Source organism: Heloderma suspectum, chromosome 3 (genome assembly GCF_057233095.1).
Source record: "Heloderma suspectum isolate Gila_16-S chromosome 3, 16-S_ref, whole genome shotgun sequence".
Classification (NCBI taxonomy): Eukaryota; Metazoa; Chordata; class Lepidosauria; order Squamata; family Helodermatidae; genus Heloderma; species Heloderma suspectum.
In genome coordinates this window covers 262,345,700-262,373,318 of record NC_139460.1, presented here as the reverse complement: position 1 = coordinate 262,373,318, position 27,619 = coordinate 262,345,700, and the positions used below count along the sequence as shown (strand labels likewise).

Here is a 27,619-nt window from a genome sequence, read left to right as displayed (position 1 = left end):
AGGTAGGAGGGAGCCTACATATGAGATAGAACATGGGCAAGTCCCCAGGCAATAAAAAAGGACACTAACAGTGCAGTTCCATACCTCTCTACCCAGAAATAAGGCCTATTGAGTTGAATTGGATATATTCCTAGGGGCATACATATAGGATTGCACTGTAAAGACCTCTGGTGCCCCTCCTCCAGGCCCTTCTGCAAAGCGTCTCCAGGCTAGTGAAGGCAAACCATGCTGGGCACCCTTTTCAGAGTAACCAGGCCAGAGTTGGTAAATGTTTGCTTCTGTTTGCTTCTAGAACCAAATAACTACCGAGCCCTGACAGGGCGAGCAGTGAATGGCACTCAGCTGGGAAAAGATTACATGCAGCTGAAGAGGCTGCTGCAGCTAATCCGCACCTACTCCCGAGCCAGCCTGTATGGGCCCAACATTGGGAGGCCTAGGAAGAATGTTGTAGCCCTCCTGGATGGGTGAGTGATGTGGTGTATAGCAAGCAATGCAGAGAACTAGGCAATCTCTGTCACACCAGAGATATAATACTTTGCTCTCCGGATTTAATTGCTGTGCAGATGTAGCTTCTCTGCTCATGGTGGTGGAGTAAGAGGAAAAACCATGCCTGCCATACATCTGTCAAAGGCATCATTACCCTCTTTGGGTCATGAGTTAAGAGCTATACTATACTAACTACACTCTCACTGTATGTACCCTTTTCCAGCCAAAAGGGGAGGATAATACTAGGGGTGTTAGGTGGACCAGGTTCTGCCAAATTGGTAAGGTTGCCAGGTCGATCAGAGCAAAGTGTCCGTGTCTGTTTGTCATTGGCTCATCCTCTTGTATTTCTCCTTTGCTGCTTCCCTTCCCCATTTTCTAGTACTATTTAGCCATTTCCTTCCAAATGCTTAAAACATTGGTGCAATTAGTTATCTCTGTCCTTTTCAAACATCCAGCCTGGGGACTCTTGCTCCCATTACCAATTCCCATATATTCCATTATTCCATATAAAAGGGAAGAAGCCCTGAACAGCCCTGACAATTATAAGAGGACTGTGCATAGGCTGGCCAAGGGTCCCACAGCCTCTGATACAAAACTGGAAGGGATGGCAAATTCTCCAGAGGATAAATGCTTTAAATTATCTTAATAAACCCCAAAACATAGCACTTAGCAACTTGATGAAATTCAGCAAAGTCAAATTTAAGGAAAGAAGAATCAAGCGTACAAACATAAGGGTGGAGGGATGTGTGGAGTTACTAGACAGCAAAATGCCATGTTATGCTGTATCGGCAGCAGCATTGGTTTAAGACTCAGAAACAAATCATGCCATTCTGCTAGGAACTGGCAGCCCACATCTTCTGGGCACCAAAGTTCAGGAAGGATATTAACAAACTGGAAACTTTTCTAAGGAAAAGCTACAAAGGGACTAGAAGGTAAATCTCATCAGAAAGGCTGAAGGAAATGAGTTTATTTAGCCTACAGAAGATAATGTATGTTTGTGGAGAGGGTAGGATGAAAAATTTAAAACATTTAAATCCTGATTCTATCCACATTTGTAACTCCCATTGTGTTCAATGGGACTGACTTCCAAGAAAGTGTGAATTGGACTGCATATCTTAACAGAACAACTGCTGATCCTGTCCACAAGGGATATAGCAAAACAAACAAACAAACAAACAGGGCTGTGTGCACTCTGTGCTGAAATAAAATAAAATGCTAAGGGAACCCAGATTTTGCAACAACAAAAGCAAATTAGGCAACTTTGTGTCATCTCTTTTGCATCATTTTGAATTCTACTATTTTTAATAGTTTATTCTGGTTCTGCTCATCATGGGTAGGGGCAAGGAATGATGCAGGATATTGAAGTTTGCCTCTAAACTAGCCTTCCCCAAGGTACCCTCCAGATATTTTGGACTACAGCTCCCAGCATTCTTGAGCAGTGGATATGCTGGCTGAGGCAGATTGGAGTTGGAAGTCCAAAACACTTGGGAAGGCACTGCACCAGGTTGGGGAAGGCTGGCATAGGCTCTTAGGTGCTTCCAGACAAGGCTTTCACTGTGCAATTGCCCTGCCTCATTCATGGCTGTGTCCAGGGCAGGACAGGCACCTGGGGAACCTGGTGTCTTTTGTTTCTTTAGCGCTGCTGGGGTGACTGCTTGCATGGCAGAGAGGAGAACCAGAGGCATGCACAGGTGCAAAGGAATTTCCACAGATGGGAGAGCCAGCTCCATTTGATGAAGTGTTAATTAGACTATTCAGGCAACCAGAACTGTTGGGAACAGTCTGTATCTGTTCCTGGCTTTTTCAGGTCTTGGGTCAGGAGTCACAGTGTTTCTCAAAGATCCCAAAGACTCAGTGGAGCTGTTAGCATTGATGCTGAGGAGATGACCCCTAGCTAAGTCCAACCGCTGAGGGGTACTCTGTTCCAGAGATCATGCAGGATTAAACTGGAGACAGCAAAATCACACAGGGATTTGGTGGCCTTGGTAGTTACTCATGGAATATTAGATGTGGATATCCAAAACTATACGGTGGGATTATTTAAAGAGTGTACATTCAGCAGCAGTAACTTCCATAGCAACAGCTCCAGCTTCAAGGAAATCCTGAAGTTCTTTCTGCTCCAGTAATCATGCCAGCTCTTTCCATCCAGTGGTAGGAATTGATGAGATGCAAAGGAGGACATGTACCTTCGATACTTTTATAGAAAAGAGAATTGCAGGAGGTACCGCTTTGCTTCTTCCTGTATCACAAGCAGCAACATGGGTATTAATAGCTATTGGTCATGATAGTTATACGTTACCTCCTGTATCAGAGGCAGTATGCTTCAGTATATCAGTTGCTGGAGGACCAGAGCAGGATGGTGCTATTGCATTCATGTCCTGTTGTGGGCTTCCAATAGTCATCTGACTGGCCGCTGTGCAAACCGAATGCTGAACTAGATAGGCTTTTGGTCTGATCCAGCAGGACTCTTATGTTCTTATGCCAAAGTTCTCTCCTCTTCACAGTTCTGTTCAGTGTGTAAGAGCCTTGTCCTCCTTTGCATTTGGCCACTTTCCCCATAGATCATTGACAAACTCTTCCGTGCTGTAGCCCAGTGAAGTATGAAGTAATACCACATCGTACTTCCTAAACTAGGAATGGTATTTGGTGGGCAGAATGTGGATGTTGTTTTTTTGCCTCCAGAAGTGACAAATATATATTGGTTTCCACTGTTGGAGCCCCTGTAGCCAGAGCATCAAGGTGAGGAAATTTAGGCACTGGGATTGGGTGAGGTACGGGTGCTATGATACTGGTTACCAAGCAGAAAAGACTGGAAGACTATGTCCTGCAGAGGAAGAGAAATTGTAGGATAGAGCATGAAATTCATCAATGTTTGACATGTAAGCCTGGGCAAACAGATCTGTAACATAGTGAAATATTGTCTTTCCTAAAATATAGGCCCAGCAGACAGCCTGTGTTCTTGTCCAAGAGAGATGGGTATACTTGGCATCAACAAGTAACTCTCCTGCTTCCCAAGATGTCCAAAGAACAAGCAGATATTAGTCGTTATCTCAGTGGAGGCTTCTTTCTCTTTTGGAGAGTAGAAAAAGAAGTTGTTGCATCCAAGGCCCTTTGTAACAAAGAGTTAGAAGGAAAGAGTTGCTTGTTCCCGCTGGTGAAGAAAGCTGCTCAGGGAAAGCTACCAGCTTGAAAGGGCAGGAGTTGATTCTACCATATTGAAGTGAAGAAAAGTCCCCAAGAAGCATTATGTCAGCTGCTGGCATTGCTGGGGGATTGGTATGCACCCCTTTGGCATGGTAGCTCTTTCCAGATCAGCCCTATGTCTTCCTAAATTGGCATGAACAAACTCCCCCGTGCATTCTCTGGGCATCTGTGCTTTGACACCAGCCTCGCTGAATTGCAAGCAAAAAGCTCTTTTCAGGCTTCTATCAGTCCTGTCTTCCTTGGGAACCCTAGCAGTTCCCTCCCTGCCATCAGAGCCTTTGGGAGTATATGAGAGCCTTTTGTGAACCGCCCAGAGGTCTTCAGCTATTGGGTGGTATAGAAATGTAATAAATAAATAAAATAAAAAGAATTCGAGAAAGACTGGTACCTCTGAAAAGACAAAGTACCCCAAAGTTGATGAGTTCTCTTCAGCTTCCCACAAAATGTCATATCGTTGTATTGCTCTTGCAATTGCAATGTTACCTCGTTAAAGATAAAAAGGAACAGTTAATTGCAGTAAGAGAAAAAGTGTAATGTTACACAGCAGAATGAAATGAAAATTCGGTTTTCTAGTCTACAATGGACTATAGGTGCAGTGGTTACTTTCTGACATCCCAGTTCATTGGAAGCTGGTGTCACACTTCCAGAGATGTACCTCTAAAGGGGGGCTGTCTACATTTATTCCTCACTCAGAGTGAGCCTGGCTTCTGCTCTGCATTTGCAGTGCTTTTGACAGAAATATTTATCAGTGAATCAAATACTGATTGAGTTATCTGCCTTGCTTTTCCTTTCCCTGCCCCCAATCTTCAGGAGGCTTGTCCGCTTTTTAAAAATCATTTTCAAAGCACAGTTTGTATGTTTAAACAATCAAGACTTCATTTGTGCCTTCTTCTTTTTTTAAAAGACACCCCCCCCCCCTGCACACACACACACATTTCAAAACCTGTAAAAGTGCTTCAAAGAGGGAGGGAGTGGAATTTGTGATGTCTGAAGACAGCAGCCACTCAGTGCGGTGAACAGCTGGCTACTGCTGCAAACTAGCAGAACTGGTTTTCCTGGACCTCAGCCTTGGAGAGGGTTAGATACGTGTGACAAGAATGTGATGAGTGTGCTTCCATAATGCAGTGATCCCTCTGTTTATGTACATCCACGCACACCTTAAACAGTCCTTTAAAATGGGAAGCTGCACTGCAACCCTCTCACCTAGGTCAAGTTTTCATTGTATTAGGTGTTTCTATGTCTAGTCTGTAGTACTCTTCATATTGATTGGAATATGTAGCACCTGAATAAAAATGTAAACCAGGTTTTGTGGCTGAGATGTTTTAAACATGCACAGGCCCCATATCTTGTGGGAGGAGGCATAGGAAAATATTGCCCCATAAATTTCTCCCCCCACTTCGGCTCCTTGAAATAAGATGTGTTCCAGATTTTTCTGCTTACTTTCTTAGTGTGATTTGGGTGGGGTAGGGGTAAGACAATCTCAAATTTTATTTTTCTTTAAAGGTTAAAAGTTATTATATAGAATGATCATATAAATTATTATTTTGTCTTATTTAAGAAAACATCTTCAAACAGGCTTCTGGATGAATGTACTTTCAGTAAAATATATACAGTTCCAAGGCAAAGTATTCAGCTTGTCACATAGTCTGGTGATGTCCTAAGTGTGAGCCTGACCGTATAACCAAAAATCCTTTGAAGTACCTGCACCAAACATTGGGCCTCCTTAGGAACGGGAGCCAGAGTAATAAAAACACTTTGAAAGTGTGAAAATGGGTTGGAGTGTATTACTAGGCTTTCTTATGCAGTAGATTTTGATCATGTAATACACATGAACACATAGAAAAATTGGATTTCATATGGAGAAAAATATAACGTAGCCATGAGTGAGCATATCATCTTTGTAGCTGCTGCTGCATGACATTTATGTACCTCACCCATGCGATTTAAGCCTCCTCTTTTTGGAGCATTGTAAAACTTAGGCATGTTTCAGCTTTCCATATTTATTAACATGATCTGCTCACTTTAAATTTTAGATTCACAAAACTGTTATAAACCCAATGGTGTGCATATGCATTACTGAGGTATCATGTCTCAGTAGTCTATGTTCATCATGTGACAGATCATGCTGGGCATCATATATCCCGACAGATTTTATCTGTTGTTGTTGTTCAGTCGTTCAGTCGTGTCCGACTCTTCGTGACCCCATAGACCATAGCATGCCAGGCCTTCCTGTCCTGCTCTCTCTCCTGGAGCGTGCTCAAGTTCATATTCATTGCATCGGTGATGCTATCTAGCCATCTCATCCTCTGCCGTCCCCTTCTCCTTTTGCCTTCAGTCTTTCCCAGCATCAGGGTCTTTTCCAGAGAGTTTTCTCTTCACATTAGGTGGCCAAAATATTTGAGCTTCAGCTTCAGTATCTGTCCTGATGTACTCTGCATATAAGTTAAATAAGCAGGGTGACAATATGCAGTCTTGTCGTACTCCTTTCCCAATTTGGAACCACTCGGTTGTTCCATGTCTGGTTCTTACTGTTGCTTCTTGACCCTCATACAGGTTTCTCAGGAGACAGGTAAGGTGGTCTGGTACTCCCATCTCTTGAAGAATTTGCCACAGTTTGTTGTGATCCACACAATCAAAGGCTTTAGCATAGTCAATGAAGCAGAAATAGACATTTTTCTGGAATTCTCTTGCTTTCTCCATGATGCAGCGAATGTTGGCGATTTGATCTCTAGTTCCTCTGCCTCTTCGAAACCCAGCTTGTACTTCTGGTAGTTCTCGGTTTGCATACTGCTGAAGCCTAGCTTGTAGGATTTTGAGCATCACCTTGCTGGCATGTGAAATGAGCGCAACTGTGCGGTAGTTTGAACACTCTTTGGCGTTGCCCTTCTTTGGAATTGGAATGTAAACTGACCGTTTCCAGTCTTGCGGCCATTGTTGAGTGTTCCAAATTTGTTGGCATATTGAATGCAGCACTTTAAAAGCATCATCTTTTAGGATTTTAAATAGCTCAGCTGGAAGACTGTCATCTCCGCTAGCTTTGTTGTTAGTAATGCTTGCTAAGGCCCACTTGACTTCACTCTCTAGGATGTCCGGCTCAAGTTCAGTGACCGCACTATCATGGCTATCAGGAACACTGAGATCTTTCCTGTATAGTTCTTCTGTGTATTTTTTCCACCTCTTCTTAATCTCATCTGCTTCTGTTAGGTCCCTGCCTTCTTTGTCCTTTATCATGCCCGTCTTTGCACAAAACGTTCCCTTGTTATCTCCGATTTTCTTGAAGAGATCTCTAGTCTTTCCCATTCAGTTGTTTTCCTTGATTTCTTTGCGTTGTTCATTTAAGAAGGCCTTCTTGTCTCTCCTTGCTATTCTCTGGAACTCTGCATTCAGTTGAATATATCTTCCCCTTTCTCCCTTGCTTTTCGCTTCCCTTCTTTCCTCAGCTACTTGTAAAGCCTCATCAGACAGCCACTTGGCTTTCTTGCATTTCTTTTTCTTTGGGATGGATGTAGTTGCTGCCTCCTGAACAATGTTACGGACCTATGTCCATAGTTCCTCAGGCACTCTGTCTATCAGGTCTAATCCCTGAAATCTATTCCTCACCTCCACTGTATATTCATAAGGGATATGATTTAGGTCATACCTGAATGGTTTAGTGGTTTTCCCTACGTTCTTTAATTTAAGCCAAAATTTTGCAACAAGAAGCTCATGATCTGAGCCACAGTCAGCTCCAGGTCTTGTTTTTACTGACTGTATAGAGCTTCCCCATCTTTGGCTGCAAAGGACATAATCAATCTGATTTCGATATTGACCATCTGATGATGTCCATGTGTAGAGTCGTCTCTTGTGCTGTTGGAAAAGAGTGTTTGTTATGATCAGCGTGTTCTCTTGGCAAAACTCTATTAGCCTTTGTCCTGCTTCATTTTGTACACCAAGGCCATGCCTGCCTGTTATCCCAGTGATTTCTTGACTTCCTACTTTAGCATTCCAATCCCCTATGATGAAGAGGACATCTTTTTTGGGTGTTAGTTCTAGAAGGTGTTGTAGGTCTTCATAGAACCGATCAACCTCAGCTTCTTTGGCCTCAGTGGTTGGGGCATAGACTTGAATTACTGTGATGTTGAATGGTTTGCCTTGGATTCATACTGAGATCATTCTATCATTTTTAAGATTGTACCCCAGTACTGCTTTTCCCACCCTTTTGTTGACTATGAGTGCAACTCCATTTCTTCTAAGGGATTCTTGCCCACAATAGTAGATATGATGGTCACCTGAATTAAATTCGCCCATGCCTGTCCATTTTAGCTCACTGATTCCCAAGATGTTGATGTTCAATCTTGCCATCTCCTGTTTGACCACCTCCAGCTTACCTTGATTCATTGATCTGACATTCCAGGTTCCGAAACAATATTGTTCTTTACAGCATCGGATTTTCTTTTCACCACCAGACACATCCACAGCTGAGTGTCCTTTTGGCTTTGGCCCAGCCGCTTCACTCTTTCTGGCGCTACTTGGAAATATCCTCTGCTCTTCCCCAGTAGTATATTGGACACCTTCTGACCTGTGGGGCTCATCTTCCGGCGTCATCTCTTTTAGCCTTGTGATACGTTCCATGGGGTTTTGTTGGCAAGAATACTGGAGTGGGTTGCCATTTCCTTCTCCAGTGGACCACATTTTGTCAGAACTCTCAGAGTTTGTCAGAGTTTTGTCAGAACTCTCTGCCATGACCTGTCCATCTTGGGTGGCCCTGCACAGCATAGCTTATGGCTTCACTGAGTTACGCAAGCCCCTTCGCCACAACAAGGCAGTGATCCATGAAGGGGGATTTTATCTGTACTAATTATTATATCTGTATTCTTGGTCCCATTTGCTTTAGAGGGATGTGATATTTCAGTTTTCTTGCTACAACCAGATGTGGGTTTTGAGAATTAAGGAACTCAAAACATTCCAAGTATCATTATTCCAAGCCCCTGTGCTGCAGCTGGATTCATAAGAGCTCAAAAAACAAAACAAAAAAAACCCCTCCAGAGAAGATTCTGCACTTTCGTGGATATCACTGTCCAGTCTCTTATGTGTAGGAAGCTTTTTTCTCATATATAATCTATATATAATTATAATATAATCTATTATATTATATAGATTATATATATAGATTATATATATAATCTATATATAATTATATAGAGAGATTATATTATAAATAATTATAATCTATCAATTATAATCTAAACCTACCTTCTAGCAAAAGAAACCCTTTGCCTCTTGTCCCATATCCATGGTAACCATACTTAAGCACATAAAGAGTGTTTTCAAGTCCCATTTCCCCTTAACCTTCACTGGGTGCTTCCAGATGGATGGTTCCTAGCACTAGCTGCCCACACACATACACACATGCTATTAAAAACTCATTTTTGTTTTGTATGTAGCAGGCTGTTTTATCCAACGCACAAAGCAGGTAGTGATTCTTTGTTGAACGCATATTAAGTGTGTTGTGCATTGATCTAGACAGCCTGAAAATACAGTATAAAAGCGTTAAAAATTCTCTAGGAAATTCCAATTTAGGGGCTATTTAACATGTTATGAAAATAGCAGATAGACATCTAAGAACATAAGAAGAGCCATGCTGGATCAGACTAAGGTTCCATCTAGTATAGCATTTTGTTCACACAGTGGCAACCATCTGTCGACAGGAAACCCACAAGCAGGACACAAGTGCAACAGCACCCTCCCACCCATGTTTCCCAGCAACTGGTGTACTGCCTCTGATACTGGAGGTAGCATATGGCCATCAGGATTAGTAGCCATCAGTAGCCCTATCTTCCATGAATTTGTCAAATCCTCTTTTAAAGCCATCCAAATTGGTGGCCATCACTGCATCTTGTGGAAGTGAGTTTCATAGTTTAACTATGTGCTGTGTGAAGAAATACTTCCTTTTATCTGTCCTGAATCTCCCACCAGTCAGCTTCATGGAATAATCCTGGGTTCTAGTATTATGAGGGCTGAAAAAAAATGTCTTCCTATCTACTTTCTCCACACCATGCCTAATTTTGAACACCTCAGGTCTCTTCATACTCACCTTTTTTCTAAGCTAAACAGCTGTTGTAACCTTTCCTCATAGGAGAGTTGCTGTAGTCTCTTGATCATTTTACTTGCCCTTCTCAGCGCTTTTTCCAGCTCGACAATATCTTTTTTTAGGTTCGGTGACCAGAACTGTGCACAGTATTCTAAGTGTGGTCACACTGTACTCATAAGGGGAGTATGATCTTGGCAGTTTTATTTTCAATTCCTTTCTAATTAAACCTAACATGGAATTTGCCTTTTTCACAGCTGCCATACACACATTTTCATCGAGCTGTCCACCACAGCCCCGAGATCTCTTTCTTGGTCAGCCACTGCTGGCTCAGATCCCATCAGCTTATACTCGAAGCTGGATTTTTTGCCCTGACATGTATCACTTTACACTTGCTTACATTGAATTGCATTTGCCATATTGATGCCCATTCCCCCAGTAGAGATTCTTTTGGAGCTTCTCACAATCCCATTTTGTTCTAACCACCCTAAATGGTATGGTGTTGTCAGCAAACTTGTCCACTTCACTGCTCACTCCTAAAAGCATTGGACCCAATAAGGATCCCTGTGGGACCCCACTGTTTACATTCTCCATTGGGATAATTTACCATTTATTCCTAGAGCATTTCTACATGAGGTTTTTATTGCAAGCTCATGATTGGTCACTCATTGAAGTTTGTGGGTCTTTTATACCACAGTGTCAACCTCCAGCTATCTCCTGAGCTTTCTGACTTTTATCCTGGTTTTAAAAGATCAGGGATAATGCAGTAATAAATGTCATTCTGCTGTAAAGGCCATGTGAAATTGCACAGTTCCACTATACCATCTAGTGGTTGTATAATGAAACATGTAGAACTTGCAGACAAAAGAAGTCCCCGAAAAAAAGCATGTGTCGGCCCATGTAAGGAGCTGATCTTAATTCCTCAGAAGCCCTGATAAGTTGTGGGATAAAAAGCCTGATGTGGAGAAGCCCCTACTCTCTGCTTGCTGTTCTTTAACCAGTTACTGATCCATAAATGGACCTCTCCTTTTATTATATGACTGCTAAGTTTGCTCAGGAATCTTTGGTGAGCGGCTTAGTCAAAAGCATTTTGGAAGTCCAAGTAAATAGTGTCCACTGGATCACCCCTGTCCATATGTTTATTGACACACCCAAAGAACTCTAAAAGGTTAGTGAGACAGGACTTACCTTTCCAGGGGCCGTGTTGGCAGGGCTTGTCCTTCTATATACGTACTAATTGTATCTTTAATATTGTTTTCAACCAGTTTACCCAGAACGGACTGTAAGCTAACTGGCCTGGTTTCTGGATCCCCCCTGGATCCCTTTTTAAAAATTGGTGTTACATTGGCCAGTCCTCTGGTTCAGAGGCTGGATGCACCCGATGCCCCCTTAGGATGCCCCCTTAGGGACATGTTGCATATTTTTGTTAGAAGATCAGTAATTTCATATTTGAGTTCTTTAAGAACTCTAGAATGGATACCATCTGGGTCTGGTGATTTATTAACTTCCTGTTTGTCAATAAGGTTGACAGCTTCAACTTTTGTCACCACTATTTGCCTCAGTTCCTCAGTTCAGGCACAGGTATCTGTTGATAGAGTCTTAGGATTGGAAGGGGCCTACAAAACCATCGAGTCCAATCCCCTGCTCAATGCAGGAAGCCTGATTCCCAGGCAGTCTCCCATCCATGTACTAACCAGGGCTAACCCTGCTTTAGGGGTGTACTAAACTCAACTTACCTGGCTCCGCTGGGGTCCGCAGGTGAGGGGAGGCGATCTGTTCCTCCCCCCGGAATCCTCAACCGGGGGGGGGGGTGATCCGTTCCTCCCCCCCGGAATCCTGCCTGGCCGGCTCTGCTCCATGGCCAGTCCGCAGAGCCGCCGGCCAGGACAACCCACAGTGGGGCCTCCAGCTGCTGCCGTTGCTGCTGCTGCCATTGGCGTCCCTGCTTTAGCCATGATAGGCTACGTAAATATATATGTAGCCTATCACGGGCTAGCGTGGCCGGAGTTTCCTTTCAACTTCAATGTGGTGGTGTACAGAGGCCAACTGCCAAAACAGTTATCCTTGTTCCAATATTTCTGGTCCTGACTGTATCTATATCTTGTGAAATATCATTGATCAACTTGTTTAAATTTAACGTAATTATTTGAGATATATCTCTAGGAATAATTATCCCCAAATAAGTAATAAACTCTGGGCACCGTCGAAATTACCAATTGGCTAATACACTAGAGTTTACCCTATCTTCAATCAGCATTATTTCCATCTTTGACCAAGTAATTGAATAACTGGACAATTCACCAAAGGTATTAATCAATTTCATCAAAGCTGGAACCTTAGACTGAAGTCTCAAGATAAACAACAAAAGATCATCAGCATAAAGGCTAATTTTAAATTCTAAACTAAAATGGACAAATTTATGAATACTACTATTTTGTCTAATAGTAGATGCCAGAGGTTCCAAGCATAAGTTGAATATCCATGGGGAGAGTGGGCACTAGACCTTGTCTAGTGCCCCCCCCCCCCCGCCATTAAGCGTTAGTCATTATTCTCACTCTTGGAGCTGATCATAAGATTTTTACCCATTTCAAAAATTCTATAGGAAAACCAAAATTAATCAGTGTAATAAAAATAAATTTCCAATGAATTTTGTCAAAGGCCTTTTTTGTATCCAAGGAAATGACAGCCTCCTGGTCAGTTCTTTCAGAGTTTAAAGCAACTAGATCAAAGACTAATCTGAGATTATCAGCCCCCTGCCTATTTTTAATAAAACCCACGTGGCCTGGTCTAACCAATACAGCCATTACTTGTTGCAGTCTATTGGCCAATTTTTATGCCTACATTAATTAATGATATAGGTTGATAGTTCCCTATATAGGTCGATATAGGGAATCAAGAGGGATGTAAACTAGTCGTCGATCAGGGTTGCATCCCCTCTGGTCCGTTCCATGATCAACTGTTCTAGGGCATAGTCATTTAGGGCACTGAGAAATTTAACCTCTTTGTCGTGATTGGAACATGCAGTTATTCAGTCGATGTGGGGGTAATTGAAGTCATCCATTATTAAAACATTTCCTCTTTGGGGGGCCTCCCTGATTTCATTTTCCATCTCAAGATCACTCTGAGCATTCTGGTCTGAGGTCGACAGCGTGTTCCTAGTACTAAATTAGTTTTGGAGCCTGGAATTGTCATCCACAGTGCTTCTGTGGAAGATTCTGCCCCTTTTATGTTTTCTAATCTGCTCAACTATTGTGTGCACCTCTTCTGCCACTGTAACTTGTGAAAATCATGCCATCTTTTTTTATCTGTGTGTACTTGCTGCAGGGAAGTTTGATTGGCTCCACCTCCCCATGTTATGAACGTACATCGTACACATGGTAAAAAAAAAAGAAAAAGGTTGGTATGGTTCTCACATATTACAAGGAATACCACTGGTACACTTGGTATACATCTGTGTACCCTTTAATTTCTATAATGTATGAAGCAGGCAGCCCTTAGATTTCAATCCAAAGTCTGACTGACACTGCAGATACTCAGGTAGGAAAATGGTCTGGGACCATTCCTTCCCCACTTTGTAGTACATATCTTACTTGCCTGCTGCATAAGCTGCACTCTGTAGACTGGTGTGCTCTTTTTGCTAGTTATATGACAAATATGGAAGGGAAACAGATGTGAGTCAGGGGAGAAAGGCACACATCAAAGAATAACCATCAAGTGCTGAAGAAATTTCATGGGATCGTAACAAGTATCTCTGAGTCCTTGCTGAAGAAAGAAGTCTCAGAAGCATGGAGAAGGGCAAATATATAATGTCTATATTTAAGAAACAAGAAAGGAGAACTTTAGGAATTATAGTCCCATTAGTCTGACTTTTATACCCTGGAAGTTATTAGAATGGGTTATAAATCAATCTGTTTTAAGCACCTATGGGAAAATAGGGTAATTGCTGGTAGCTGGCATAGATTTATGAAGATGACAACAGGGAAAACCAGCCTAGCAAACTTTTGGCAGGGAATTGTTCTAGTAGATCAGGTCAGTAAAATAAGTATTGTATGTCTCATCTTTAGCAATGCTTCTGATGTCGTTTCATACGTGAAAAATGCAAGTAGAAGGAAACATCAGGTGGCAAAACAAGTTGTTAAACAGTTGAATGTTCAGAGTAGATTACTTATCTCAGTTGGTGGAGTGCGGGGGGAGTTCTTTGGGGATGTGGCTTCTATGTAGCTATCCAGTTTTTTATAGATACTCAAAAGACTGAGTTATAAATACCGTTGTTGCCATGTGGATGCCAGACAACAAGAAATACAAAATGGGAAAGGTCGATACACTTTTTTGGAACAACATATAACACCTTGCCCATGAACTTGCATTATCAAGACTTGGGTGGATGGATCATCTGGTCCGGTGTTTTTCCAGTTGGTTCCAGCTGGGTACTTGATACAGCACCAGCCTCCCCTTCTGAACACTGCTTCTGCCACTTCTGTTTTTCAAAGAATCTTCTAATCTTTGTAAATGAATTATTACTAGGAGGCTCCCCACAAAGAAAGAAATATCACCAGGCAGGGTAAAGATGGGAGGGGGGCTTGCACATAACATGACCCTGCCAACATAGGGAAATTATACATTGAAAAGTGGTCCTTATCTGTGTTCTTCTGCCCGATGAATTGTTATATATAATTCAAAAGCTTGTTTGCTCATGCTTGCAAAAGTTGGTCCACTAAGAAGTATATCATCTTTCCTGTTTTGCATCACAGAGTTCAGATTATGCTTATTAAATCTGCAGACTACACAAATTTGAGAGAGATTTTGGTCACTTTGGAGGACAGAAATATAATTTTAAGCAATCATGATAAATTGGACAACTGGATGAAGAACAACTGAAATTCCCCAAAAGCAAATGTAAAATATTAGAAGAGAGGATATTCATGCTGAGTAGGGGAAATCACAAATGAGGGTGCAATGCTGCCCTTTTAAAAGCTCTGACATGGAACAAGATTCAGCAATGTGATGCTATTGTAACATTAAGAAAATGCTAGGCTGGGTTGCATTCACACAGACAACATATCTAAAATACTGGGAGTATGAGGTTCATGCTACTTGGCTCTGCTTTGGCCTCTGCTAGAACACTGTCCCATTCTGTTTGGGGCATCAAATGTAGAGGAACATAGTAACATTCAGAGCAGAGCTTTAAAGCTGATGTATGCAAGAGATGAAAAAATCTGAAGAAACTGACTGCACTTTGCCTAAAGAAAAAGGGCATTTCTGTTGAACTATAGCACACTGATGGAAGCTAATGTTGTCAAGCATAAGAAGTGGATGGTAAATGCAGTAGCCTTCCTTGCCAACTAAAGATGTATTCTATTTGATATATCATGCAATGGTCTGTAGCATACGTACACAAAGTATATGTGGAGTACACTATATAAAAACACAGCAATCAAGAAAAAATGAAATATGATCCTCTTTTGCCTTTGAAAGAAAGAGAAAAAGCCAACTGGTTCAAGTACAGGAGGATAGCTGGCTACATTTAAATATTAATTTTTAAAACTTGTTGAGGTTGGAATTCTTCATGTCTTTAATTTAGAAGTAAAGGCCATTTCACAGAATTGCGAATTAGTCTTTCATTTCACACCACGCTCAGAACAAATGTGCATGTGGAGAACAGGCCATGTACAAATCACCACTGGAACACATTTGCAACCCACCATGGCATGTTCATTACCTCATCAATCCTTTGCTATTTGTGCACAGAGTAAGGAGCTGGAAGTTACATTAGGTGACTGAACAAGTTGTGCAGTCTTCTAGGCAAATGTGAGACTGCTAAAATGAAAACTATTCAGTCTGTCTCCCTGAGGACAATCAAGGGGATGAGGCAGATATCAGTGCTAGAAGGCCAATAGCACTAGATGGTAGAATAGATGGAGAGGCCTGAATTCCAGTTGCTCTACACTAGTTGAATAAACTGAAGGCAGTTGAACCATTTGTGCTGAAAGCATCTTGAACACACCATGGACTAGAGTGGGGACATGTAACATGGGAGGTCTGTGATTAGATCGCCACCCAAATTATTTTTTAATGAAATGCAGTTGTGGGGGGGGGGGTTGCAAGCGCACTCACACCGCTGCTCATTGACTGTTCATGTTCTTCTTGCCATCACATGATCTGGCACAGAATTCCAGTTCTTCACAGTTGCATCTTTCCCTTGCTGTTGTTTTTCTCTGACTTCCATGGTTGTGGAGAATGTTTGGACAGTCTCTGAATACTTTAAACTACCTTGCCTTTTAGGGTGGCTTCTAGGAGAGGTTACATTTGCATAGCTTTGGGGGAATGGGCACTCTAGGAGGGGTGTGTGTATCATTCTGGGAATCTTCAAATTAGGCATTCTCTAGGGACTCAGCTCTTGGGGTAATAAGAGTATCACTGAAGGGTTAGGGTAAAACATGAATTTCAAAACTGAGGATATTGCAGTGGTGCCTTAACACCCGGACGACCTTGACCAACCCATTCAGAGAGAACTTCACTACTGGGACCAGGTTGGGCTTTCTTTACACGGAGCTTTTATCCTGCGATTGAGATTGCTCCTTCACGGAAGTTTGCGGGCTCTTTACATGACACCATGACCATTCAAGGCGTCTCCTGCACTAAATGCCCTTTGTTCCATTTTTAAATAGATCGCAGATAATGAGCTATCAAATTACCCTGTTCTGTTCCACTTCCGTTTCCTCCATGAAGAGAGGAAAAGCAGCAAGAAGGGGAGCAAGATCAATGAAAGATGATGGAAGACTCAGCTATGGGGAGAAGGAGGTGGGAAGGGGAGGGGGAAAAGGAAGCACGTGAAAAAGGGAGTTGTTGTGATCCTGCATTTAAAACGGAAGCAGAAAGCCCAGTTTTAAATGCAGGATTTTAGGCTGGTGTAGAGATGCCCTTGGAGTAGATTATTCACTTCCCAAAGAGCATGCTTTCAGACCAGAACTGGAGTAAATATGAGCATGAGCTGTGCTAGATTCAACTCTTTTACTTTAAAGTGACTCTGACGAAAGCCCTGCAACTCAGTGCTGATGTGGCGTTGGATAGGACAAGAACTGTATGTCACACTTGGACTTACTGGTGGTGGGTGGGACTGTGTGCTTATGTGGGGGGGGTGCATATGTGGGCTTCTCTCATGCCCAGAAGGTCACTTATTTTCTGTACCTCACAGGTTCATGAAGGTGGCAGGGAACACAGTGGATGCTGTTACCTGGCAACAGTAAGTATTTTTCTTTTTCCTTCCCAGTGTTACTAGCCATGCAACAGGGGACTGACTGTCTTTGGACAAAAGGAAGAGAGATAGAGGTCTAGAGACTACCCACCCCATTCTATTCTCCTGAGGTCACTCTGGAAATGAGGCAGTGTTGCTGGCCAAGGAGGGGTTCTTCTAAAATGGACAGGACAAACTTTTCGGAGGTGGTGGAAGTTATGCTGTTTGAAGAGTGCTGGCTAGTGCTCATGCTGTTTTGGAAATAGCTTTCTCTGGTGTGAAGCTTAGGAGAGGCTAAGAATAATTCCAAAGAATAAGCCCAGCCCTTTGCATGTTTCAGCATCAATGTAAGGAAGTATTCAAAGAAAAAGATACAGTGGTTTCTGCCTTGGCAGATGGTTGAAGTTCTCCCAGAGCCCTAATGTATGGTGAACGTTTCAAAGGGCAGCACATGGGGCACGATTTCCTGCTGGCACTGTTCTCTGCCCACTGCTGTGAGGAACCTGAGCTGCCAGGGTGAGTTGAGAATCAGGGCTGAGCCAGTGGGAGGAGCTCTTATGGACCCCAGAAGGAAAATGATGTGACAGTCCCAGTAGTTGGGAGGAAATTCATAGATATGTTCTCTTGAGGGAAGAGTTTGCTCAGGTGTTCCTGCTGCCTATTAAAATGGCTTTGGAGCAGATTGAGTGCCAAGCAGTGGCAGTCTCTTATCCTGGGGAATCTTCTTGCTGTGTTGCTACTTGTTAGCCTCTTCAGAATGATGCTGTGCAAAGATGGCCTTGGTTTGTACAAAAGTTCTGCAATAAGGATCCTGGCCTTCCAGGAGTCCATGAAGGGGCTCTACTGGTGGTGCTGAAACTATCCCTTGTTCCAGAGATTAACAGAATACCTGGTAGTAACCTCTAGACCCTGTGAGAGGAAGAAGCCCTCTCACTTCAGTATCATGATTTTGACTGAACAAAGGCAGAGAGTGTGCTGATCATTCTCTGCTGACTGACAGAAAATGAAGTATTGTAGAATCAGGCAGATGGAAGGGACCTCAAACCTCATTAGACCTGCACTTACACTTATGCTAAATATTATATTCCAGAACACCCCTCCTTGTTGCTTTAACGCCTCAGACTATATAGAAGACCCACTGGTTTTGCATTCTGAAGGGAGTTCTATGGTCCATGTAGAAGAATTTCCTAGATGATATCATAGAGTTACACCCACAGAGAACTAAGTATAGTTTGGAATAACATGGGTTCATAGTTCCAAACTACACTTAGATTATTGAGAGTGTAACTCCACATTACCATCTTGGAAGTTCTGTTGTGTGCACTATGGAAGTCCCTTCACATGGAAGCCCCTGGCTATAAGGAGAATTACATGATGGGCCAGAAATTTTGCTTTGCTATATGAGATACCGTTGTTATCACACATGGGGTGGCTTTGGGTTGACTGGCAGGACATTTCTGATTGTGACATTTGTATTTGTTCAACCTTGGTTAGGGTGTTGTACTGTACCAGTGGAGCAAAGGAAAAAATTGTTGAAAGAATGCAATAAGCATTCTGCTGCAAAAGGATTCACCTTCCAGGAGATACTTTTGAGAAAGAAGGGTCCACAGACTGAAATGGATGAGAGGAATTCAGAATGCAGCATGTGTGATATCCTGTAGTGTGTGTCTATTCATCTGGGTGGTTAGTGCCCATCACTAAGACCTCTCAGCATTTCTCCCCAGAAGCCTAGGAACCAGCTTCCTCTATTATTCGATGGTGGGTGCTTCTAGACAGCAACAACATGAGTTAATTTGCTAATGTTCTACAAATGTTAGCCCTGGCTCAGTGTTACTTTTGCAGTATCTAGAGCTCATGCAATAGATAGCCTTTTCAGGGGGAAGTTCAAACCCACACCTTTCTCCCAGTAACTAAAGCTCTTGCTGCCGCTGAGGGAACTTCACTGTCCAACCCTTTCCCTGTAAAGAACTCCTGCTGCCATGGTTGCCACTGTTGCTTTCTGGAGGGAGGTTTTCTTGAAAAATAATGTGTGCACTAGTGTCGGAGCAAGGCAGCGCACCACATATTTTATTTTTTAAAATTATAAATAAGAAAAACAGATGTGACAAATTGCCATTGGGCAATATTGGAGGTGGTGGATATGGAGCTCGTCGTTAGTGATTACTTGTACAACAGGTAAAACCCAAGGAGCAGGCAGGTAATACATAGGGGTGCGGATAAAAGCCATCACCAGCCACATCACGAATCAGTCCTCCAAACCAGGTGAAACATAGTGCTGTGGCCTCAAATGATTGCACTACAGTTGAAATATAAGCTCTAAGAAGTCCTAGAATCCAGAAATCTACAAGTCTGGAATGACAACTAGGGAAAAAAAATGGCTTATGTGAAACACTGTCTGGATTTTCAGGAATAAATGTGTGAGCAAATGGCGTCAATATCAGGAAGGGGAAAGGCTGGTGTGTATCACCACATAAACAATATCTAGTCCAGTAGCTGCAGCGGGAAAGTGCCTGTCTCCCCTTCCCCTGCCAGTGGCAAAACACCTGGGGAGTCGGATGGGGAGAAGGAAGGTGGTGGAGCTCTAATTCCAAGCAGACCTTCCTGGAGTAGGAGTGGATTTGGAAATTCCTGAGTGTTGGGAAGTGGCTTTAATGCAATTAACTGAAGTAAAAGGAGGGGTCAGATAATGGGGCAAAGGTTCCTTTACAATAAAGAGAAGTAAAACAAAAACAGCTGCTCTGAAGCCATCAAACTCTGCTCATTAAATCCCATCTGAAGGTAATGGGTCTGGGCAACTAATTGTGGATCCTGTCTAAAAATGGTATTGAAGGCTACATAGTTCTGCTTAGTGTAGGATGCAGCTGGCATCTGAAGTCCCCAGAAATGGCTTGGATCTTGTTTTTTCATTGGTGGTGCAAGCTGGGCTTCTGTGCATGCCTGTAGGCAGTAAGTGCAGTGAGGGCTGGTATGTGGTACAATGATGCATGGTTAGATAGGATCCATTAGGCCTTTTTTGTCCATGATGCCGCTTGAACATCCGCTGCAGCCATAACATGTTGGGGGACAGCACGTTCCATGCCCCAAGCTCAGCGAGAGCTGCCCACAGAGTCGACACTTAGCGTTAGGGAGTGATGACGTCAGGGGCGTGTCTATGCCCCCTGAAGTAATTCAGCCTGTAGAGGGCTGGGTGGAGCATCCAGCACTCCACCGCAACTCAACTCCTCTCCCCTGCATTAAGAGCAGCACAGTGGGAGAAAGACAGACTTGATTCACTAGGAAGTTCTCCTGTTCACGCTCCATTGGCAGGGATGGGAGCTGTGCAAAAGCATGACTGTCTGTGCAAGAGCAGCTCCTGTCCACTTCAAGGAAACTTGTGAAGGAGAACTGCCTGGTGGACTGGGCCCAATGTTAATTAGTCAGAGGAAATGCCATTTGGAACTTCTACCTCAGGCATTAAAATAACTTGGACCAGCCCTGCCAGATACTTGGAGTCCCTGATAATATGTTCCAGAACTCTCACCTGCCAATGCTTTATGTCTCCCTATAGCAGGTATGGGCAACTCGTGGTCTTCCAGACGTTGCTGGAACTCCCATCGGCCCTAGTGAGCATAGCTAATGGTGAAGGAAAATGGGAGTTGCAGCCCAGCCTCAGGAGAGCCACAGGTTGCCCATCCCTGCCCTATAGATTCATCCGAGGGGGTGTGTCTGGCTACGTGAGTGTGGGATTGCTTACAATACTAACAATACTAGGCGAGGTGGACTAACGGTCTGACTTGGTATAAGGCAGCTTCTGATGTTCCTATGATTTTAGTTTGGTGTGACTAATTTAAGACCTATTGATTTCCGTGTATATACTCGAAGTATGACTAAGTCTGGATCCAACCCATAAAGAACACAATAATCCTCTTCCCTGCTTTCTTTCCTTTATGGCTGGCACTAACAAAAGGGTAATTTTCTACTATCTCTAAAGCTAATAGACAAATCTCTCCTGATGGTTCGCAGAAATGCTTTTTATTTTGCTCACAGGCCTAATTGAGCTGCAAACTACTGCTCTTGGCAAGCAGGATGGCCCACTGGGGGTTATGCCAAAGTTTAAATAACTTCTTTATTAATAATTTCCTAACCCCAAACCTCATTGTAACTACACCAGCCAGTCATAGGGCCTAGCTTCCACCATATTTGTCCAAACAGTACTTCCCCCTTTGCTACCAGCTGTGATAGTAACACATTAACCCATTGGCTCTACATTTTCACTACTGACTCTCCCTCCAAAAAACATACGCAGAGGAGCCACAGACATTTTCAACTTAATAGCAAGCAGCTTGTAGCCTTTAGAGATCTCTGGGACCCTACTTCATAAAAGGGAAGCTCTGTTTTGCCTGTCTCAAAAGCCACACGTACGAAAATATTATTTATCCATCATGGACAAAAGGGAAGGTTCAAATGCAAGCAAAGGGAAGTGTTGAAAACAACTGCTTCCTATTGGGAAAGAAAACTTCCAAGTGCATCTTGGAACCATGTTCCTAGCCTATTATTTTCCTGTCTTACTCAGAACATTTCTAACCTAATGGCTAATCCATCCAGCATATTTCCAGCTACTATCCTCTGCTGACATTATCATTCTGACAACAGTATTGCCTCTGCAATGAATCTAGTCCCATTTGCCCTCTCTTTATTTACTGATTTATTATATCAGCCTTCCCCAAACTGCTGCCCTCCCGATGTTTTGGACTACAACTCCCAGCATTCCTGACCATTGGCCATACCTGCTGGGGCTAATAGGAGCTGAAGTCTTAAACATTGGATGGCATGTGGTTGGGGAAGGCTGTATCATACTGACATATCACTCTTCTTTTGGGAAGCTCAGAGTGGCTAATGGACACCAGTAATGATGGGGACCCATATGTGGTTTAGATGTCTCTGCGATGTTAAGAATGTAAGAAGAGCCCTGGTAGATCAGACCAAAGGTCCATCTGATCCAGTGTCCTGTTTCCCACAGTGGCCAACCAGATGCCTCTGAGAAGCCCATAAGCAGAACATGAAGGCATTAGCCCTTTCCTGCTATTGCTCTCCAGCAACTGGTACTGAGAGGCACACATTGCCTCTTCTTTCTTGTGCCTGGTTCTGTCCCTGAACAGGGTTGTGCGGTTAGTTGTAACAGTGTGTTTATATTAGGTCCATCAATTAATCTATAAATCTGAGCAGGTGGGTGTGACTAGATTGGCAAGGTGGAGACTGGGATGGCTCCAGCACCTTGTTGATTTATTGTCAATAATATTTTCCCTACTGTTATTATTTATTTAACACCAGCTGTGGCACTAGGCCAGCCTTCCCCAACGTGATGCCCTCCAGAGGTGTTGGATTACAATTGCCATCATCTCCAGGCAGCACCAATAAGGTCACCAATAGCAGCTGACCTTATGCAAAACAGAGAACAAATTTGGGGGAGCCCTAAATGTGGGCATCAGAGGCGCGGTCCTTAGCCAGGGTGAGGGAGAGCACATAGCTGCAGCCCCTCTCTGACTGTTGCCTTCTCGTTTTCATTCCAGTTACTACCTTGATGGCCGAGTGGCCAAGGTGACGGACTTCCTGAAAACGCGCCTGTTAGACACACTCTCTGACCAGATCAGGAAAATCCAGAAAGTGCGTGAGTGAGAGGGATGACTGGGGCAAGAGGGCAGCATGTCTCCAAGGGTGGGGAACTTCCATGTGCTCCAGAGTGTGGAGCCTGGGCTCACTCTGCCCAGTGCTAGACAGGCCTAGCTGGGGTTTCCCTGAGGCCTGACCTTGCTACTCCTGGGTCCTGTAGGATTCCAGCTTTTTGGTCAAGCCAAGGAAGGCTGTGAAAGTAGACAGGAAGAAACTCAGGAATGCCCTATGGACTGAGCCCTGTCCCCATGGGAGCATTTAGGAATGGCTGTTGTAGAGTGAGAAGTGCCACAGAGTGCCAGAACACGTGGCAGAGTACAGCAGTATCTGCACAACAGGCTTAACAAGATATGGGGAGGGGGAGTAGGCCTTTGGAGAAAAAAGGAGAGGTGAGATGGAGTCTTTCCTTGCGCTGTCGTACATGATGGGAAATACCGTTTTCCCTGTGGAGCTCGCCACGCTTGGCTGTGTTTTCCATGATGCTCCCTGGCTGAAATGTTTGATCCATTACTGTCTAGAACATTTGGACTCATCAAAAGCAATGTGTTTCAGAAGAAGCTCACTTTTTGTTTTGATTTGAGCAAGGTTTTCTGCTGGGGTATCAGGCAGATCCTAACATGGGATGAGTTATTCTGTTAGAGAGCCCCAAGACTCTCAGCACAAATATTAGGCCAAGTGACACTAATTAAAACAAAGAGCCCCTTTCTCTCCTCTCTCTCATTTTATCTCTTCAACATGCTGCCTTCAGGTAAATGAAGCCAGGTCTGGCAAGTGGCCAGACCTTCCAGGCACAGTGTCAGCTCTCCTGTGCAGAGGCAGAAGGGGCTGTAAGCTGGCATCCTCCATCCTTGTGCTCACTGATGCGCTTTTGTTTGCTGGTGCCGTCATGTCCTAGGCATGTCTGTGCTGCCAAGGTTTGTCTTGTGTTACGATGGCGTTTCCCAGGCTGGGATCTCTGATGCCATCCTCATATCTCGATTTCACCACTTCAGATGCTTAGGAAAGTACCAGGGCCAACTAGGTCTTAAGAGTCAAGGTCTTGTGGGAAAGGATTGGCTTTTGTTGTTCAGTCGTTCAATCGTGTCCGACTCTTCGTGAACCCATGGACCATAGCACGCCAGGCCTTCCTGTCCTGCGCTCTCTCCCGGAGCGTGCTCAAGTTCATATTCATTGCATCCGTGATGCTATCTAGCCATCTCATCCTCTGCCGTCCCCTTCTCCTTTTGCCTTCAGTCTTTCCCAGCATCAGGGTCTTTTCCAGGGAGTTTTCTCTTCGCATTAGGTGGCCAAAATATTGGAGCTTCAGCTTCATTATCTGTCCTTCCAATGAGCACTCAGGGTTGATTTCCTTTAGGATGGACTGATTTGACCTCCTTGCAGTCCAGGGCACTCGTAAGAGTCTTCTCCAGCACCACAGTTCAAAAGCATCAATTCTTCGGCGCTCAGCCTTCCTTATAGTCCAGCTGTCACAGCCATACATTACTACTGGGGAAACCATAGCTTTGATTAGACGGACCTTTGTCGGCAAGGTGATGTCTCTGCTTCTTACTATGCTGTCTAGGTTGGCCATAGCTTTCCTCCCAAGGAGCAAGCGTCTTTTAATTTCATGGCTACAGTCACCGTCTGCGGTGATCTTGGAGCCCAAGAAAGTAAAATCTGTCACTGCTTCCATTTCTTCCCCTTCTATATGCCAGGAAGTGATGGGGCCAGATGCCATGATCTTAGTTTTTTTAATGTTGAGTTTCAAACCAGCTTTTGCACTCTCCTCTTTCACCCTCAACAAGAGGCTCTTGAGATCCTCTTCGCTTTCTGCCATTAGGGTGGTATCGTCTGCATATCGGAGGTTGTTGATAATTCTCCCAGCAATCTTAATTCCGACCTCTGATTCATCCAACCCGGCATTTCTCATGATGTACTCTGCATATAAGTTAAATAAGCAGGGTGACAATATGCAGCCTTGTCGTACTCCTTTCCCAATTTTGAACCAATCGGTTGTTCCATGTCTGGTTCTTACTGTTGCTTCTTGACCCTCGTACAGGTTTCTCAGGAGACAGGTAAGGTGGTCTGGTACTCCCATCACTTTAAGAATTTGCCACAGTTTGTTGTGATCCACACAATCAAAGGCTTTAGCGTAGTCAATGAAGCAGAAATAGACGTTTTTCTGGAATTCTCTTGCTTTCTCCATGATGCAGCGAATGTTGGCGATTTGATCTCTAGTTCCTCTGCCTCTTCGAAACCCAGCTTGTACTTCCTGTAGTTCTCGGTTCGCATACTGCTGAAGCCTAGCTTGTAGGATTTTGAGCATCACCTTGCTGGCATGTGAAATGAGCGCAATTGTGCGGTAGTTTGAACACTCTTTGGCGTTGCCCTTCTTTGGAATTGGAATGTAAACTGACCTTTTCCAGTCTTGTGGCCACTGTTGAGTGTTCCAGATTTGTTGGCATATTGACTGCAGCACTTTAACAGCATCATCTTTTAGGATTTTAAATAGCTCGGCTGGAATACTGTCATCTCCGCTAGCTTTGTTGTTACTAATGCTTCCTAAGGCCCACTTGACTTCACTCTCTAGGATGTCCGGCTCAAGTTCAGTGACCACACTATCATGGCTATCAGGGACATTCAGATCTTTCCTGTATAGTTCTTCTGTGTATTCTTGCCACCTCTTCTTAATCTCATCTGCTTCTGTTAGGTCCCTGCCTTCTTTCTCCTTTATCATGCCCGTCTTTGCACAAAACGTTCCCTTGAGATCTCCAATTTTCTTGAAGAGATCTCTAGTCTTTCCCATTCTGTTGTTTTCCTCGATTTCTTTGCATTGTTCATTTAAGAAGGCCTTCTTGTCTCTCCTTGCTATTCTCTGGAACTCTGCATTCAGTTGGGTATATCTTCCCCTTTCTCCCTTGCTTTTCGCTTCCCTTCTTTCCTCAGCTACTAATATGCTTCTAGTGTATGTCCAGAACCATGATTACTCTCACTGTGGGCTCTGGGATGGTTATGACATGATGAGAGATTGCTTCATTGTTGCTACCAATGTAGTGCCTATTCCCAGTGACTCATGAGCACCTGTGAGGCTGAAATCCTGCCCTGGCTTATGGAAGAGTTAGGCCCTGTACGCCCATGTAGACTGCCTATCTGGCCACATGAACTGGTCTAACCACCATCTTGTTTCTCGCCTGGCTGTTGTTATTACTTTAGTTAACTCAAGGCAACTTCACACATTGCATATGTATATACAGTAAGGAGATGCAGCTGATCTCAGCTCCATGGTGCATGTACTTGTATCATACTCACTGTGGAAGATGTGCTTGCTGTATGCAGATATTATATGTTTATGTGTACATGTTAAAAACCTAGTGTGTGAAGCAGCCCCCTGCTTCAGGGCTAAACAACCTTCAGTGAGCATATATACATGTAAAGAAGTCACCATGTGAGAATAAAAATTAATTAATTTTTATAAACTGAGACTGAGAGCAATTTGGAGATTTGCTGCCTACCTGTACATCTGCTGAGGGTGGGGATGAAAGGTGGCATCAGTACCAATAGAGATCAGGGGAAAAAACAGCTGTAAGGCTGGAACCCAAAATTTAAAAAGGAACAGCTGGCCCAATTGAATTCCCAATGCATTTCAACACAGGTCTTTATCAAGGGAAGAACTATTAGAGACTTTTCTGGAAGAAGCAAGGGAGAGAGAATCCTCCAGAAAAGTCTCTAAGAGTTCTTCCCTTGACTAAGACCCATGTTGAAACACATTGGGATTCAATTGGGCCAGCTGTTCCTTTTTTGATTTTGGATGAAAGGTGGCCCAGTCATGGGGACTTTGGCAGGGTTGCCCTATGGCCAGATATCATGCCAGCCTGCTGTGATATAGTTTGGAAGAAAATAATGGAACAAAGAGGGTTCCCCCTACTCCCAATAAGAGGCTGATCTAGATAGGGGGCATTTCTCAGGTTGTGTGCATAATTTCTGCTTCCGTAAGGAGATGGGGCTTCCCATCTCCTCTTCCAGTAGTGGAGAAAAGATGAAGTATTTTTTTGGCCAGACTGCTGTGTGGTGCTTTAGATGAGGCATGCAAATAAAGGGGAAGAGAATTGGCACTAGGTCAGCCCATAAGGGGTGGGCAGACTGGGAATCAGCCAAGAGCTATATGTTCATGGGTGGCAAGATCAGTGCAGTTACTGTGGGGAACTGGTGAGGAAGGTTGATACCACGAAATGGGTGGTGTTGGGAAGGTTCATTTTAGCTTGAGGTGTTTCCCATCCAGGACTCACTTGTGCTTTCCACACTCTCTGACCATGCAAAACCAGGCAGTCCCGCTTGTGCTAACCTGTCCCAACCCGTATCATTGCATGGGTACCAGTTGTCTACTGAAGACTGCTGACCACAATTACCCTTTTCTTTTGGCAATAGGTTGTCAATGCACATATGCCTGGAAAAAGGATTTGGTTGGAAGGAATTGGGGCCACCTCTGAAGGAGGCATCACCAACCTCTCAGATTCCTATGCTGCCAGCTTCCTGTGAGTCAACCTGAGGGTGAGGGTGGCAATGTGGAGTCTGGGAATTAATCAGCAGGCATCCTGAATGGACAATGGACTGCCTTATTTCCACAAGGGATTCTTGTCAGGAGTAATTCTAAATCCAAGGATAGTGTGGATTTCTGGAGTAGTGACTGAGTTAATGTATCCTGATCCATCCTATCATGTGGATGGCTTCTGCTTTCTCCTGGAAGATGCCTGTCTTATGATGCTTTTAGATGAGGCTTTTCTTGTGCAATCGTGCTGCCTCATTCACAGAATTTTACAGGGGGTCTGGACATCACCTTCTCCCATTTGTAGCCCTCTTGTGTTTTCCATCCATTTCTTCTGTCGTACTTCTTACCAGAAAAAATCCATTAAGGAGGAAAGGTTGGCATAGCTGCACAATGCCTTTTGACAGGTAGTACTAGGAGCTCTCCATCTGGAAGCAACCTTGAAGCAAAGATGCCC

General features: G+C 43.7%; 1 protein-coding gene across 2 annotated transcripts in view; it reads left to right on the top strand.

Annotated features, from left to right (window-relative positions):
* Positions 1-27,619, top strand: part of HPSE2 (heparanase 2 (inactive)) — a 174,555-nt gene that overhangs the window by 127,447 nt on the left and 19,489 nt on the right. The window contains exons 5-8 of one of the 2 annotated variants that reach the window (XM_084846642.1): positions 293-464; positions 16,953-17,000; positions 22,541-22,634; positions 27,045-27,151. In XM_084846642.1, the coding sequence (XP_084702768.1) occupies positions 293-464; positions 16,953-17,000; positions 22,541-22,634; positions 27,045-27,151 (421 nt within the window). The remainder of the gene's footprint in view (positions 1-292; positions 465-16,952; positions 17,001-22,540; positions 22,635-27,044; positions 27,152-27,619) is intronic. The other variant, XM_084846643.1, reaches the window with a different exon arrangement.